At 44.1% G+C, this 17,272-nt stretch overlaps 1 protein-coding gene across 1 annotated transcript; it reads left to right on the plus strand.

The window, feature by feature from the left end:
- Window positions 1-6,638: 6,638 nt before the first annotated feature.
- On the plus strand, window positions 6,639-16,223 carry LOC130608077 (cytochrome P450 2H2-like). The gene is made up of 9 exons (XM_057425717.1): window positions 6,639-6,875; window positions 7,331-7,493; window positions 7,976-8,125; window positions 13,303-13,463; window positions 13,822-13,998; window positions 14,404-14,545; window positions 14,827-15,014; window positions 15,459-15,600; window positions 16,027-16,223. Exons 1-9 carry the CDS (start codon window positions 6,711-6,713, stop codon window positions 16,206-16,208), a joined length of 1,470 nt encoding a protein of 489 aa, XP_057281700.1. The 5' UTR covers window positions 6,639-6,710; the 3' UTR covers window positions 16,209-16,223.
- The last annotated feature ends 1,049 nt before the right edge of the window (window positions 16,224-17,272 follow it).

Here is a 17,272-nt window from a genome sequence, read left to right on the forward strand (position 1 = left end):
TGCTAAAATGTTTAGTTTGACCAAGGACTTTGTGAGCCTCATGCTCTGCCAGGGAGGAAGAGAAACCAGGAGGAAGCAGAGACAGGACACCTGACCGAAACTAGCCAAAGAGGTATTCCATACTACAGCATGTCATGCCCAGGATGTAACTGGGAGTTACCCGAAAGGGCTGGATCACTGCTGGGTGGGGCTAGGTATCGGTATCGGTCGGTGAGTGGTATTGTATTCTCTTCCCTTGTTATTTCCTTTATCATTATTATTATTGGTGGTAGCAGTTGTGATTTGTGTTATACCTTAGTTACTGTACTGCTCTTATCTCAACCCATGGGAGTTACATTCTTTCAATTTTCCTTCCCTCTGGGAGCAGGGGGAACAAAGGTAAGGGGGGAGTACACAGCTCCACATTACCTTCCACATGCTCTGTGTGACACCGTCAGCGGAGCAGCTTCCTGTCACTGAGGCAATATGTGGCACACACTAGTGTCCTGGGTTCAGCAATAGCAGTCACTTTTTCTCCATCTTAGTAGCTGGTGCACTGCTACTCTCATTGCTACTCTCTTGCTTTCTGGCAAGGTTCTGTGCTGAGGTTTCCTGCTTGCAGCACTCTGAGACCTCTCCTTCAGGGATGATGATGGGCCTGTGCAGCTTGGAGCTGCTCTTCTGCGCTCTTATTTTGCCTACAGCCCTCTTCTCCTCTTGGCCTCCAGTTACATAGCCTGTGAGCCATTCAAAACTCAGGACATGCAACTAGTATTTGCGCTGGTGATTCTCTAACTCAGTGGCTCATTTTCCCAAAGACAGAAGACTTCAGTCTGCAAAATATGGAACCATGAAAAAAAACTAACAAAGAAACAAATTTCCCTGCCCCCGATCGTGGCACAATCCACCATGTCATAAGGATGAATCCAGTACTGAGGCTAGGGCTTGGGGAAATTGGATTCAGACATAGGAAACTCTTTATTATGTAAAAAAGGGGGTGATGATGTTCCTTTTTTTTTCTCTTTTTCCTTTATTAAGGCTGAAATATGTTTAGGCAGGCCTTCACACTTACTTGATCTGTAGGTCACCACAGGTACATCTGGGTCAAATAATAACAGTCCTTCTTTAATAGCTTTTAGTCTGAAGAGTCAATGTACCTTACATTAAAAGGTACAACGAAAGAGGTCATGGTACATTGAAAGTACATTGAAAGAGGTCATGGAAGTTCACTCTTCATTTTCAGTGAAAGGTATTTGAAAAGTCTGATGTTGGATCCTTTCACCTGATGCCTGGATTAACTGAGTTCATTAAGAAACATTTAACCAACCCATCTGCACTGATGATAAACCAAATAAAGTTCTCACCAAGTCCTTGTAAAATATCAGATAGGCTGTGCAATATGTCTGCCTAGTTCTTACATATACATTGCTTTGCTTCCAGTGGCTGTAATCATCAGAACTATCAAATATTAACCGAATGAACTGTACTGTACCACAGGCAGATTACTGTGCATCTTTTGCTTTAGCACTACTGGGCAATTTACTTCAGTTACTATCTCTATTTGAAAGTTGCATAGCAAGAAGGCAGGAGTACATACACAGATTTTATTTTTTTTAATTGACAAATTTTCATTGAAATGTCATATATTTCACAGCTCTTAAGTAGGGAAAATAACTCACAGTTCATTTTCTCCACTTCCACTATTCCAAATGAGCTTAAGCCAAAGGCTAGGGGACATTTTTCATGTTTATGAGAGAGACTGCATTAGGCACCATAATTTCCAGACGAGGTGATATGTGCAGGAGAAGATGGTGGCTGGGAGGAGGAGATGAGCCACCTTCATAGCCAAAGGAGGCAGGGATGAGAGCTGCAGCAGAAGAGGCTTTACATGGGCCCTGTTCACTCAGTGGTCCCACACATGAAACCTGTAGTGGGAAAGGACTGAAAGAGCTTGTTGCATGCTTTGGCTGGGGTAGGAGATAGGGTAGGAGAATCAAGATGTGATTCTGGACAGCTGACACAGAAGATAATGATCCCTGTGGGCTCTAAACCAATCACTTTTAAACATTAAATGAAAAACAAATACTATGATTAGCTTGGGAAAACTCACTTCAGACAGAAGTACACACCCATCTTGCTTTGATCAAGTGAATTCTGGCTTTGGTGCATTGACAAGTTCATATTTCACGTCACCTTCCAAGCTATTGGTGATTGTGTCCTGCACAGAAAGCACTTGCTGTTCATCTGCTATCCAATACTGCTTGTGAGTTGATGCAAGTTCTTATTCCTTGTAGGATCCAGGTCATGAATGGTGCCTCAGGTGACCATTTGCAGGTAGAACATTTCATGGCTGATTTCCACTGTGATGAGTAGAAAAGACATCCTAGAAACTCCTCCTCAACCCTGCAAATTCTCCTTTACCCTCTGTCACCATGTTGCTGATATAGGGCCTCACACAGCGAATGACCTGGGGTCTATGGCCAAGGCAAAACTGGTCCTCCCTGGCTCACCCATCTCTTTCCTCGTACCCCATAGCCCCATTGCAGACTCACCAGTTTAGCTTCCATAGAGAAAGGTCTCTCCGAGGCAGTACCCTCAACCATGTCCTGGGCTCTCTGCACTTCTCTTTGACTTGTAGTATGTTAAACACACTTCCTTCACTTTCTTCCATTTTCTGACACAGCCCCTCTTCCTCAATTTATACTGTATTTCCTCCATTACCATTTGGAGTAGAGAAACACGATTTACACTTTTAACTACTTGCTGCATTTTGGCACAGTTCGGAGAAAAGCCCAACAGACAGATACTAATACCTGGCAACTTGAAGTTAAAATGCTGATGGTTTCTGAAATGTTCTTCATTCAAAAAAAAGAGCCTCCAAAATGGTAAGAAAATGTGTAAATCCACCTGTGGGAACTTGTCTGGAAGCCTATCCTGATGAGAGGAATAGCCAATAGTGAGATCTCCTGCAGATACCAGAGTGGGCACTCTGCCCATGATGGCGGTGTTATAGTTAGGGACAGCTGATAAAGTTGCCTTTTCAATTCTTTTGTCTCCCAGGACATGGACCTTTTGAGTGACCTGCTCTACACAAGGGTAGTTCTGCAGCTTGGTTAAGGATGGGCCCCACTGCTTATGCAGGCAATCAGGATTGCCCTCAGCAATCTCAGGAGCTCAGCTAAGCTCAGACACCTTTGAATTTTGGCAGCCTTCACTGTGGTGCCTCCCATCACCATGTCTAGCACTGGGACTGACTTTTCCTGTTTCCTGACCTTTTCTGACTGACTTCGGGGAGCACCTGTTCTTTCTTAATGCTGACCACAGTCTAGAGTTAAGCATCTTGGCTTTCTTCAGAGATGATGGGGTATGCCAGCAACATAGTGATTTACTGATGGTGAAGCCACAGTTCAGGTCACATGAAGGCTGCTGTCAGGTTAACCTCCTTGATCTTTTGGAGGCTAAACAAGCAATTTGCCATGTATTGCAAATGACTAAAGAAATTTAGTGATTTCATCCTTTCCAGCTGAATTATGTTATGGGTCCTGTAAGTTCATACATTAATACTTAACCAAGGTTTTTGAGCTAGCTGGTCAAATGTCATTTCTGTGATCTGAAAACTAATGATGTGGTTTGCATCTTATCTCTTGTACTAGCTGTGTAGCATGTTACAATTGTGGGCGTTGTTACATAAGTTCTTGAATGCTGAACTTAGCACTGAACCTTAATTCCTGCTGATCACAGCAGATCCTTTGTCAAATTGCTGCCAGAAGTAAGGCAGAGGTTGATACTGTGGTTTTTTATAAGGCTCAAACAAAAGTCCTCTTTGAAAGTAGTATGGGTTTAGTAGCTGAGAGGTTTTTATTCACAGCAGAACAGGCAGGATGATTTCCACAGGTTACTCTGCTAACCTGCTGTGCTGGTTTTGCCTTGGGTAGAGTAAATTTTCTTCATAGCAGCTGGTATGAGTCTATGTTTTGGATTGTGCTGGAGCTGTTTGACAATAAGAAGGTGTTCTTTCTCACACAGACCCAATCTGGAAGAGAACAGAAGCAGGTGAATTAAACAGCAAGTGCAGGTCCCAGGTTAAGTGCTACATACAAACACAGGGTGGGACCCCAGGAGCTGGCCCAAAGAAGCCTTCAGGCAGGCTCAGTAAAACAACAGCCTCCAGAGATGTTGAGAGGAAGGCCTGGATTTTGAAAGATCAGTTCATGCAGTGGCATCCCACCCTGTCAATCTGAGCTCAAACTCACAGGTGGACCCAGAGAATGATGCCATTTCATAGCAAGAGCAGAGGCCCCAGCATCTGCTTTTATACCTCAATGAGAAGCAAGCAGAGTTTTTCAAGTGCTTCTTGTGAATGTGAACCATATCAGGATGGGTCTTTCAAACTCAGATGATCGTTTCATTCTCAAATAGCCTTTCATACTCAAATAATTCCTATGTTTCTGCCATCGGAGGTGACCCAAGACCTTTGCAAGTTAAATCTCTATCCAGTGAAACTCACAGATCCCTCTAGGGAGTTTTGCCTTTATCCCAACACCAGTTTTAAACACTTCAGGGATTATGCAAGTAATTAGATGAGCAATAAAAAAGATGTGCCCAGATGTGGGAGTGATGCTGGAGCAATTTCCTGGTTTTCTGGTGCTTTGGGCTTCACAGAAATTTCAGGGCTGCCAATAGAGGAATGCAAGGCTCCTTCTCTGTAAGAGTAAAGGAAAAGGAAATACAAATATTTTTGGTTTTCCTTGATGACAATAAAACTGACTGTTTTCGTGACATAGTCGTTCTTCCATGCACAGCCTAGAAGGCTCATCTCAATTTCACTCATCTGAACACTTCTGGTTTTCAGTTACCTTGCGTGCGGTATTCAGAGCAGTGCCCATTGTACCAGAAATTGCAGAATTTGTTACTGACAAAGAACGTCATCAGGGCCAGGAGAGATGCACAGTGAATCAGTGTCATCTGCCTCAAAACAGATCCCTAGCAATTAGACACATAAATTTATACAAGTCTCCTGAGCCTCCCTTTTTAGTCAGGGGACAACAAATAAACTCCTTCAGTGACAACTGACTCATTTCACACTAACATAGGAGATAAGAACAGTCAGATGACCCATCCTCTGGAAGTATCACTGCTTCTGTGCTAACAGGGGAGACTAGCTGATTTGTACACCTAGCTTTTTAATATCTAAATGTAGGTGGGAAATGTTTCTTTCCTTGCTGCTGTAGAATCTGTTAGTCCTCAGCTAATTGGACTAAAGATAAAACCTGCCCATCCTTTAAGTCCCATTTTGACAGCTCAGTTGCAAACAAAGTCTGGTGTTCACTGAAAATCTGGCTATTTTTGTACACATGAAAATGCAGATGTAAGCACTAAACAACTGATTGAACCAATGTGGATGCAAGATATAAGTCAATGAGATGGTGCAGGAAAGAAAATGCCTTTCATTTTCTGGGAGAGAAAAAAGATGTAGATGGATAGATGGATAGATTGATATGACATGATATATAAGAATATATTGCTTTATATATATATATATATCTTCTTGTAAGTTTTAAGACTTCATACGAATATCATACCACCAAATGGGTGAGTATAATTTTGTTTATGTGTCATAAAAGATGTAGTGGGATGCCGTGAGTGCTAGCAGGTGGCAGAGCCTGCTTTCCTGCCTCAGATGAACTGAAATGGTCCCTGATGTTGTCATTTGCTTGAGGATCTGTCTCATCTGACTTAATTGCCTGAAAGTCTGGATGAGCTCCCTCTCCAGTGTGTGGAGAGAAATAGGCCTTGATATACAGACAACATTTGACAACTGAGTCCTGGGATCAGCTCTTTGGTCTCAAGTGACTCAATCTGCTCTACTTCTCTACCAGAAAACATACACTGTTCTCACCCTGCTTGTAGGGGGTTGGATTCCTGTTGGAGAAGAAGTGGGAAGCAGAGTATTTATTTAAAATTTTACATACTATCAAATAATAGTAATTAAAGCAATGGTTCTTTTAAGCTCTTTTCAGGGTGCCTTTATATTTCGGTTACCTTCACAACTTCTGTGGATCTTCATGACTTCTATGGATCTTCAACCAGTTTCTAGAAGCATCAGAAAGGAGACTGCAGGTTGCTGCAGGAATCTGTGGTTTGGGGAGAATCTGTGAACATACAAATGTTGTAGATAGTATGGTTTGCCTGGTTGAAATATTTAATTAGGACAAGCGGTGTGTACTCCTCAAAATCTGCATGTGTGACTTGGCTACAATTGCAGAATTTCATTCTAGAAATGGAGGTGGAATGCCTAGGAAAAACGTGGAGTGATGCCCTTTTTCAATCACACCTGCCTCCACTGTGCTCAGATACTAGAGGGGCTGACAGATGTCAATCTCGGCATGAGGGCAAACAGAGTTTAAGCACATATAAAGCAGCTAGGCATTTGGAGTTTGTTTGACAGCATTAGAACGTAACTTCTTTATTCCTGCATGAATGATTAACCAGAGGTGAAGAGGTAAAAAAAATTATATAAACAAGGAGTTCATCCATAGTTTGTTCATTCTTATCTTGAGCTGATTAATAAGTAATCTCGTATCTCAGAAGGAATAGGAAGGCACTATTGGATAATTTCATCCATGTGCTTTGGATTCATGGCATACAAATTTGGATGGATTTACAGGTCCAACATCAGGCTCTTCTGACACTTAACTTCTCTTCCTCAGTTCACCATAGAGCTCCTGGGAATGGCCACTATTTTCTTGCTGATCTGCATCTCATGCCTTCTTCTCATCGCCACATGGAGAAACATGTCACAAAATGGGAAGCAGCCTCCTGGTCCCATCGCACTCCCCCTTGCTGGAAACATATTCCAGCTGAACCCGAAGAACTTGCCTGAGAGCTTGAGAAAGGTAAGGGACTGTCTCCTTCTTTCCTATGTTGTCTCCATTGCATATAAAACAAAGTCAAGTCTAGACTGTCTCAATTTAATTCACCAGCTTAATTTGCATTGACCAAATGTCAGACTCAAGCAGAAAACAAAAGGTTTCTCAGAAATGCATGCTTCTGAAATCTATGTATTCTAATACTATAATATTTAAGTCTATGGAGTGCTATATATTTGCAATAATCATATGAGTCCTGTGCTGACTCCATGGCAGTACTGCAATTTGCAGTGGATTTGCAATCAAGCAGCTGATGTTCTTGCTATATTCACTACATTCCTCCTGGGCCCAACACCTCTTAATCAGTAGAAGGCTGAAGTGACTCTCCACTGATTTACTCATCCACTTTCCAGAGGTCTGGGGCACAGTAGATTATAGGGACAGCTGTGGTATGCTGTTCTTTGTGTTCCTCTTTCCTACAGCTTAGTGAGAAGTATGGTCCTGTCTTCACAATACATTTAGGCCCACAAAAGATTGTGGTGCTGTATGGCTATGATGTTGTGAAAGAAGCTCTGATTGATCAGGCAGATGACTTCAGCGGAAGAGGCAGCCTACCACTCCTTAAAAGACTCCTCAAAGGCACAGGTATGTCCCCCGTCACGTTAGCACACAAAGCTAAGGCTTTCAGTGCTTCAGCAACACTGAAGAGGAACAGCTGAGAGGGCAGTGGAGGAGGGAATGGTGGATTTCATTTAGTACTTTTAGCAACAGAAGACTAAAAGCCCAACTCATCACTTAGACCCTTGAGTAAAGTGGTCCCCTGGAGAACTCTCGAAGGTCCCAGTCTGGTTTCACTGAGTGCCTTTCTATATTCAGCATGTTTCAAATTCTGGCTAGAAGTTTCCTCATCAAATGTGCCTCTAAGAACTTAAGTTCATTCTCCCATTTCTGAAAATCATAGAATCATAGAATAGTTAGGCTTGGAAAGGACCTTAAGATCATCAAATTCCAACCTCCCTGCCATGGGCAGGAGCACCTCACACTAAACCATGCCATGCCAGGCTTCATCCAACCTGGCCTTGAACATGTATCTGTTTCCTCATGGAGGTCTATTTTTCCTTCATCAGGCATTGTAACCAGCAATGGGGAGACCTGGAAGCAGCTCCGACGATTTGCACTCACCACCCTGAGGGATTTTGGGATGGGGAAGAGGAGCATTGAGGAGCGAATCCAGGAGGAAGCTCGTTTTCTGGTGGAGAGGATCAGGAACACACATGGTAGGACTGGGGTTTCTGCTTCCTGGGACACCCTGCGTATCTGCAATAAGACAAGGAGGGTGTAGTGCTGCTTCACCAAATCTATGACCCAAGAAGTGGGCATATGGCTGCAGTTTCTGCTCCCTGTTCCAAAAGCCAGTGTTACCAGTGCTGGGAGTGGGTCAGTCAAAGACACTGTGAGAGTATGGAGGGATAAATATAGGAGACTGGTGTTAGAAAGCATCCTTTAACCAGTTCTTGAAGAACAAGACCAGAAGTGGCAAAGGGAATGGCTTGGCCCCAAGGCCATTTGGTGGAATTCAGCTATGCAGACAAGGCTGGGGACTGCCATGTAGCTAAACATCGTACACTTCTTTGCCTTGTCTCCTGAATCTCTTGGTGGATCTTGAAGGAAAGGGTGATCAGAGACCTCATTTACAGATATTTCAGTCTGGGTCCACTCCATCTGGATAGCTGTGCTATCAAAACTAGACTTTGATCACAGGCATTCAAATCCCTAGGAGAGGGATATACAGTAGGTGTTACACCAATAGAGTTCATAAACAGGGTGCAATAACCTAAAGACACGGCTCAGTCAAAGTCCTTCTGGTTTCATTAGGTTTTGGTGGGAATCTTTAGGCCATTTCTAATAAACTGTAAGTTCAGATGACACAAGACATGTCTCACACAGAGGGGGATGGCCCGAGACAGCCCCTGCCCGGTAGCTGTTGCGCAGAGGTAGGGGACCAAAAAGACGACGAGGGTTGGAAGCGAGTTCCAGTTCGACGTCGTGGGAAACCCTCCCCCCTTCCTGCCCTGCTTCCCCAGGTGTCCCTCCGTAATAGGTTCGAGGCCCTGGATCTTGAAGGAGAGGTAGGTGAGAATGTGGGTCAAGGCCAGCCCACAAGGCCACATAGGAAAAGGGAGTCGACTTTGCACCTCAAGACTGCCTCTGTTAAGAAAGAAAGAAGGGTCATTGTAGTAGGGGATTCCCTTCTGAGAGGAACAGAGGGCCCGATATGCAGAGTTGACCCTCATCATAGGGAAGTGTGTAGTCTGCCTGGAGCCCGGATCAGGGATATCACCAGGGCGCTCCCCAACCTGGTGCACCCGACAGACTACTACCCGCTGCTGGTCTTCCAGACAGGTGGGGAGGAAGCTGCTTCCCGCAGTCTGAGGGGGATGAAGAAAGACTACAGGGCCTTGGGGCAGATGGTGAAAGAGTCTGGGGCTCAAGTGATCTTCTCCTCTCTCCTTCCATCTTCCACTGATGTGGGAAGGAATGGGAAGATTCAGTTCATGAACAATTGGCTTCGAGACTGGTGCTACAGGCAGGGCTTTGGATTTTTTGATAACGGCTGGTTTTATAGGGCACCAGTCTGGACAATGACAAGTGAGAAAGGTTTGTCTCACAGAGGGAAAAGGATGCTGGGGCACGAATTAGCAGGGCTCATTTGGAGAGCTTTAAACTAGATTCGAAGGGGGATGGGCTTGTAGCTGGGCTTGCCCCAGTGGGGCAGAGCTCCAGAATTAATGAAGACTGGGAGGCCTCCTACAATCCTAGGGTGAAATCGGTGTGCTCAGCTCGCTCCCTGAAATGCCTGTACACCAATGCGTGCAGCATGGGAAATAAGCAGGAGGAGTTGGAAACCTGTGTTAAGTCAGGAGATTATGATCTGGTGGCAATTACAGAGACGTGGTGGGACAGCTCACATGACTGGAATATAGTCATGGAGGGCTATGTCCTTTTCAGAAAAGACAGGCCAGCCAGGCGGGGTGGTGGGGGTGCTCTTTATATGCGGGAGGAACTACAATGCACCGAGTTCTGTCCAGGGACAGATGATGAGCGAGTTGAGAGTCTGTGGGTGAGAATTAAGGGGCAGGCTGGCAGGGGGGATACTGTTGTAGGTGTCTGTTACAGACCACTGGATCAGGGTGAGGAAGTTGACGAGGCCTTCTACAGGCAGCTGAGAGCGGCCTCACAGTCACAGGCCGTGGTCGTCGTGGGGGATTTTAACTTCCCTGATGTTTGCTGGAAGGACCACTCGGCAACCCAGCCGCAGTCCAGGAGGTTCCTCCAGTGTATGGATGATAACTTCCTCCTGCAAATGGTGGATGAGCCGACCAGGAGAGGAGCGCTGCTGGATCTCATCCTCACTAACAAGGAGGATCTGGTCGAAGCAGTAAGGGTTGAGGGCTGCCTTGGTTGCAGCGACCACGAGATGGTGGAGTTCAGGATCTTGTGTGGCAGGACTAGTAGAATACCAAGTAGAATTGCAACCCTGGACTTTAGCAGGGCAAACTTTGGCCTTTTCAAGCAATTGCTAGGGGAAATCCCATGGGCAGGGCTGCTTGAAGGTAAAGGGGCCCAAGATAGTTGGTTGACATTCAAGGACTGCTTTTTCCGTGCTCAAGATCGGAGCATCCCGACACGTAGGAAGTCAAGGAAGAGGGCCAAGAGACCTGCGTGGCTAAATAGGGAATTGCTGGGTATGCTCAAGTGGAAGAGGAGAGTTTACAGGTCATGGAAGGAGGGACTGGCCACTTGGGAGGAATATAAGGCTGCTGCTAGAGGATGTAGGAAAGCAGCTAGGAGGACTAAGGCATCCTTAGAATTAAACCTGGCAAGAAGGGTCAAGGACAGCAAAAAGAGCTTTTTCAAATACATGGCAGACAAAACTAACACCAGAGGCAATGTAGGCCCACTGATGAACGAGATGGGTGCCCTGGTGACAGAAGATAAAGAGATGGCAGAGTTACTGAATGCCTTCTTTGTCTCTGTCTACTCTGCTGCGGGCAGTCCTGAAGAGCCCTGTACCCCTGAGACCTTAGATGAAGTCAGGTCGACCGAGCGGTTTGCCTTAGTCGATGAGGAATGGGTTAGAGACCAGTTGAGCAATCTGGACATCCATAAATCCATGGGTCCAGATGGGATGCACCCGCAGGTGCTGAGGGAACTGGCGGAAGTCATTGCTAGACCACTCTCCATCATCTTTACCAAGTCTTGGGAAATGGGAGAGGTGCCTGAGGACTGGACGAAAGCAAATGTCACTCCAGTCTTCAAAAAGGGCAAGAAGGAGGACCCGGGTAACTATAGACCGGTCAGCCTCACCTCCATCCCTGGGAAAGTGATGGAACACCTTATCCTTGGTGCCATCTTAAGGCATATCAAGGATAAGAAGGTTATGAGGGGCAGTCAACATGGCTTCACCAGGGGGAAATCATGTTTGACCAATCTCTTAGCCTTTATGAGGAAATAACACGGTGGATGGATGATGGCAGAGCGGTGGATGTGGTCTACCTTGACCTCAGCAAAGCATTTGACACAGTCTCCCACAGCATCCTCACGGCTAAAATGAGGAAGTGTGGACTGGATGATCAGGTAGTGAGGTGGACTGCGAACTGGCTGAAGGAGAGAAGCCAGAGAGTTGTAGTCTATGGGGCTGAGTCTAGTTGGAGGCCTGTAACTAGTGGAGTGCCTCAAGGGTCAGTACTGGGACCAGTATTATTTAATATATTCATCAATGATTTAGATGAGGGAATTGAGTGTACTATCAGCAAGTTTGCTGATGACACTAAGCTGGGAGGAGTGGCTGACACGCCAGAAGGCTGTGCTGCCATCCAGCGAGACCTGGACAGGCTGGAGAGTTGGGCAGGGAATAACTTGATGAAATATAACAAGGGAAAGTGTAGAGTCCTGCATCTGGGCAGGAACAACCCCAGGTTCCAGTATAGGTTGGGGAACGACCTGTTAGAGAGCAGTGTAGGGGAGAGGGACCTCAGGGTCCTAGTGGACGACAGGATGACCATGAGCCAACACTGTGCCCTTGTGGCTAAGGAGGCCAATGGCATCCTGGGGTGTATTAGAAGGGGGGTGGTTAGTAGGTCGAGAGAGGTCCTCCTTCCCCTCTACTCTGCCCTGGTGAGACCGCATCTGGAGTATTGTGTCCAGTTCTGGGCCCCTCAGTTCAAGAAGGACAGGGACCTGCTGGAGAGAGTCCAGCGCAGGGCAACGAAGATGATTAGGGGAGTGGAACATCTCCCTTATGAGGAAAGACTGAGGGAGCTGGGTCTCTATAGTTTGGAGGAGACTGAGGGATGACCTTATAAGTGTATATAAATATATAAAGGGGGAGTGTCACGAGGATGGAGCCAGGCTCTACTCAGTGGCAAACAATGATAGGACAAGGGGTAATGGGTACAAACTGGAACACAAGAGGTTCCACTTAAACTTGAGAAGAAACTTCTTCTCAGTGAGGGTGACGGAACACTGGAACAGGCTGCCCAGGGAGGTTGTGGAGTCTCCTTCCCTGGAGACATTCAAAACCTGCCTGGACGCATTCCTGTGTAACATTATCTAGGTGTTCCTGCTCCGGCAGGGGGATTGGACTAGATGATCTTTCGAGGTCCCTTCCAATCTCTAACATACTGTGATACTGTGTGAAGACAGATGTGTGTCATCTGGAAATGTGTCATCTGGAAAGAAACTTGTGTCATCTGGAAAGAAACCAAGCCACTCAGACCAATGCTCTCCTGAAAACAGGTCAAAAGAGATACTTAAACGACTTATACAGGGAAATGAGTTCATTTCCAGTAGAGAAGAAAAAATTGAGTAAGCCCTTCACCATCCTTTCAAAGGACTGCAAAACTCTGGGTCTCAAGAGGATGCAAAGCTCCCAGTAGTGTCAGAAGAGGGGAAGATGCCTGAAATACTGAAAAAAAAGACAAGGATGATCAGGGGACTGGAGCACCTCCCGTATGAAGATAGGCTGAGAATGTTGGGGTTGTTCAGCCTGGAGAAAAGCAGGTTGTGTGGAGACCTTATAGCAGCCTTCCAGTATCTAAAGGGGGCCTATAAGGATGATGCGGAGGGACCCTTCATTAGGGACTGTAGTGACAGGACAAGTGGTAACGGGTTAAATCTTGAACAGGGGAAGTTTAGACTGGATATGAGGAAGAAGCTCTTTACTGTAAGGGTGGTGAGGCAGTGGAATGGGTTGCACAGGGAAGTTTTGAATGCTCCATCCCTGGCGGTTTTCAAGGCCAGGTTGGACAGAGCCTTGAGTGACATGGTTTAGTGTGAGGTGTCCCTACCCATGGCAGAGGAGTTGGAACTTGATGATCTTAAGGTCCTTTCCAACCCTAACTATTTTCTGATTCTATGATTCTGTACCTCTTTTTTGTTGTTGTTGTTGCAGAGAAAGCCTTCAACCCTGGCAGATTCCTGACCCACGCTGTCTCCAACATCATTTGCTCCATTGTCTTTGGGGATAGGTTTGACTATGAGGACAAGAAATTTTTAACTTTAATTTATTTGCTAGATGAAAACAATGAGTACCAGAATGCTATACAAACACAGGTGTGTACAGTTAAATTGAATACATTTGTTAATTATAATAATTAAAAAATACATTTGTTAATGATGATAATATTTTATTAATGGATAATTATTCATGATATTATTTTTAATTGGATTGGATTTTCCCAAATTTGATAAATTTTCTGAAAGCCAAAGAAGGATATAATTGCAAAAGTTGCTCAAGTGAAATCTGTCCTTGACTATAGTGAAACAATAAAGTAAAAGGCATTAAACTCCAGTTGAAAAATAACTCTTCCGAAACAGTTGAATTACCTCATTTTCATAGTTAACAGTTAGGGAACATTTTATGCTCTCCACATTAATCAGAATGTGCTTTTCCATCATTTTCTTTTTACAGCTATACAATTTCTTCCCAACTCTCATGGAGTTTTTACCTGGGCCTCATCAAAAAATGTTGAAAAATATTGATGAAGTTGATAAATTTATTTTAGAAATGATAGCACAACATCAGGAAACCTGGGATCCTAGTTGTCCTCGAGATTTCATTGATGCTTTTCTTAACAAAATGGACCAGGTAATGTAAGAGCTAGAGATTTACAGGCTTATAAGAAAAACCCCACTTCTTGCCAGTTGTGGCAGGGCACTGGGCTTTTGCAAATACAAGGGGAAACTTGCTATTCATGGCACATCAACTTCATTCTATCCTCTCCACTTTCTTATCTAGGACTTTTAAACACCAAATTAACAACTAGCCGTCCAAAGTTGATGGAATTCCATGCTCCTCCCATATTTAAAAACCTATTCATACTTTTATTTACTAAAAATACCATCAATGCTGGTGCTCTGAAAAGTGAGGGTCATATTTGTGAAAGGACATGAGATGTGTTTAAAAACATACATTATGGGTACAGGACTTTCCTTTTTAAACAAAATGCTTACATTTGTCATTCTGAAAACATTCTACCAAATCTTCCTCCAGGAGAAAGAGAATGGTCACTCAGTATTCACAGTTGAGTCCCTGACCAGATCCACACTTGACTTGTTCCTTGCAGGAACAGGGACCACCAGCACAACTCTGAGACATGCACTTCTGATTCTCCAGAAATACCCAGAGATACAAGGTAATAGAAACGGAAATAAATAAAAACTTTAGCAGGTCATGGGATCAGTTTGGACAATTCCTGTCACTACCACATGTGGCAATGGTTCCCTGACTAAGGAACCCTTCATTTGCAGTGTAGACATGTGTATTACTCTAAGTTCTATTCACAGAAAAGAGATACTACTACTAAGCACATTCCTGTATTGATGGTGCCCTAAAAGCAAGTTTTGCTGTAAACATGGGGAGAGGTTTAGGCAAACAGATGTGGGACTTGACCATTCAACACTTATTTCCTAACAGAGAAAGTTCAGAGGGAGATTGACCGTGTGATCGGCCGAGACCGAAGCCCCTGCATGGCAGATCGGAGTCAGATGCCGTATACAGATGCTATGATCCATGAAATCCAGAGATTCATTGATTTCCTTCCACTTAATGTCCCACATGCCGTGATCAAAGACACCAAGTTCAGAAACTATTTTATTCCAAAGGTCTGAAAGAGTTCATAATCTTTTGAAAACAATGGTGTGTTCTATTCACTGAAATTCAATCCAGAATTCGAATAACGCTGTTTGCAAAGAAATCCTGGATGTTATTGAGTTTAATGCCTTGTACCTGAAAAAAGGAAAAAAAAATTTAAGAAGCATTTAGTCCTCTGTGTGAAGAGGGAGATGGTTTTCTATTTGATTTTATTTTTCATGTAGATATAAGCAAAATTCTAATTATATTCAATAATCTAATCAGACTCACCATTAAAATTCCCCCAAGAAGCCAAACTTTACCATACTAATGGCATGCATTTTGAGTCATTAAATGCTTATTTTAAAGTGGTTAAACTTCGACTACCCTTCTACTCAGTTCTGGGAAATTCTCAATGCTGCTTTGCTTTAAAATGTCTCCAGCTTAACATTTTATCCCTCTCATTATTAATTCAGGACACAATGATATTTCCTCTGCTGACTCCTGTCCTACATGATAGCAAAGAATTTCCAAATCCGGAAAAATTTGACCCAGGACATTTCCTGAATGCAAATGGCACATTTAAAAAGAGTGACTTCTTCATGCCATTCTCTGCAGGTAAGATCTCTTTCTATTTCATATACTAGGCTATCCTCTCTTAAGACCTCTTTAGTTGCTCTGTCACCATGGCCTGTACAGTGATGTCTGGTGATTCACTAGAGTCACTTCTTGGCAGCTCTGATCCCTGCACTAGAGTTTCAGGTGACTTTCCTTTTTAAAAATCACAGAAATTCCTCCAATGCATTCTACAAGATGAGATGTACAAAGTAGGACTCATCCACACAACTCTCTCTCCAAGCAGAAAATGAGAAACCAAAGCCTTCAAACTGCCTTTGCCCACTGAGCGCTTTCATTGTATTTGACACTAAGCCCCTAGTTTAATTTGTTTACCCAAAATGCTGCATGTCCATTCTGAGATGCCTGAACTTTCATGGAACAATGGTACCCCACTCTTCCTCATATTTTCTTGTTTTCCACTTGTAGGAAAACGCATCTGTGCAGGAGAAGGTCTGGCCCGGATGGAGCTATTCATATTTCTAACATCCATCCTGCAGAACTTTACTTTGAAACCTGTTGTGGATCACAAGGACATTGACATTGCCCCATTAATTACCTCTGCAGCTAGTATACCCCGACCGTATGAGGTCTCTTTTATTCCACGCTAACTAAGTGAAGATTGTTGTCACCACACTCATGAAAGCCCTGGTTGAATGACAGTCATTTCTTAATCTGTTGAGACTGAAACACTGAGATCATTGCAAGATACTTTATAGAAAGAAATACGTTTAATCAAGAAAATTGTATGGTGCTTTTATGTGGGGAATGCTGCAGAAGAAGCTGCGCCAGCAAACCTCAATGACAGCACGAACATCCTGATCCTCATCAGCTGCAAACCACAGGAGTCAAGAGAAGTCAAAGTTAGAACACCGAGATAAATCTCCGAGAACTGTAGATATTGAAACAAAGAAGTTACTGAAGACAAAGATGTAATGTTGTACCTGGGACTTCCCCAGGAGCTAATGAAAGTCTCCAATGTGGACTGAGGGGACAAAAGAATGTGTGTTCAAGGAAAATGTAAAGTAATAAAGTAGCAGAAAGTGGTAACAGAAAAATGTGCTTATACATCTGAGAACAAATAAGTTGTTCAAGCAAAGGCACATGAACAATAATGTGATTGGTTGAGAAAAGGGTATGATGTTGCAAAAGGTACTAAAAAGAAACTAACAGACACTAACAATTACAAACCGCTAGGCAAGGGTCTATAAAAAGACTGTAAGCTTGCTCAATAAATGGTTTCGATTGCATCACAACTGAAGTCCGTGCCTCAGTTGCCACACTTTTATAATCATCATGGCCAGCTCTAAACAAGAGACAGAGGAAGCAACTACATAGGGAAGGAGACAGCTGCTTGTGCAAGAGGAGAGAGGCTCTCCTTTGTGCACACCTTTCCTGGGTGAGGCTTCTGACAACCTGACAAGTCAGGGTGTGTGGACTAGTGCTCTGAGAGCACTGCTGCTGCTGTCCCTGTCACTTGATCCTCTCAGCACAGCAGGACCAGACACTTCTATTCCATGGTTTCCACAGACCCTGCCTCAGGTATCTCTCTCTTCCGTATTCTCAGTTTTTGTTTGTACTGCAAAGCATAAACCAGTGGGAATTTTTCTGTTAGAAGATGATCATCTCCTCTATTCTTGCCCCAGTACATATTGTCTCCTATGGTGGGGATGGA

Source organism: Pezoporus wallicus, unplaced genomic scaffold (assembly GCF_028554395.1).
Source record: "Pezoporus wallicus isolate ANWC-B61680 ecotype Strahan unplaced genomic scaffold, APGP_CSIRO_Pwel_v1 contig_7892, whole genome shotgun sequence".
Taxonomy (NCBI): domain Eukaryota; kingdom Metazoa; phylum Chordata; class Aves; order Psittaciformes; family Psittacidae; genus Pezoporus; species Pezoporus wallicus.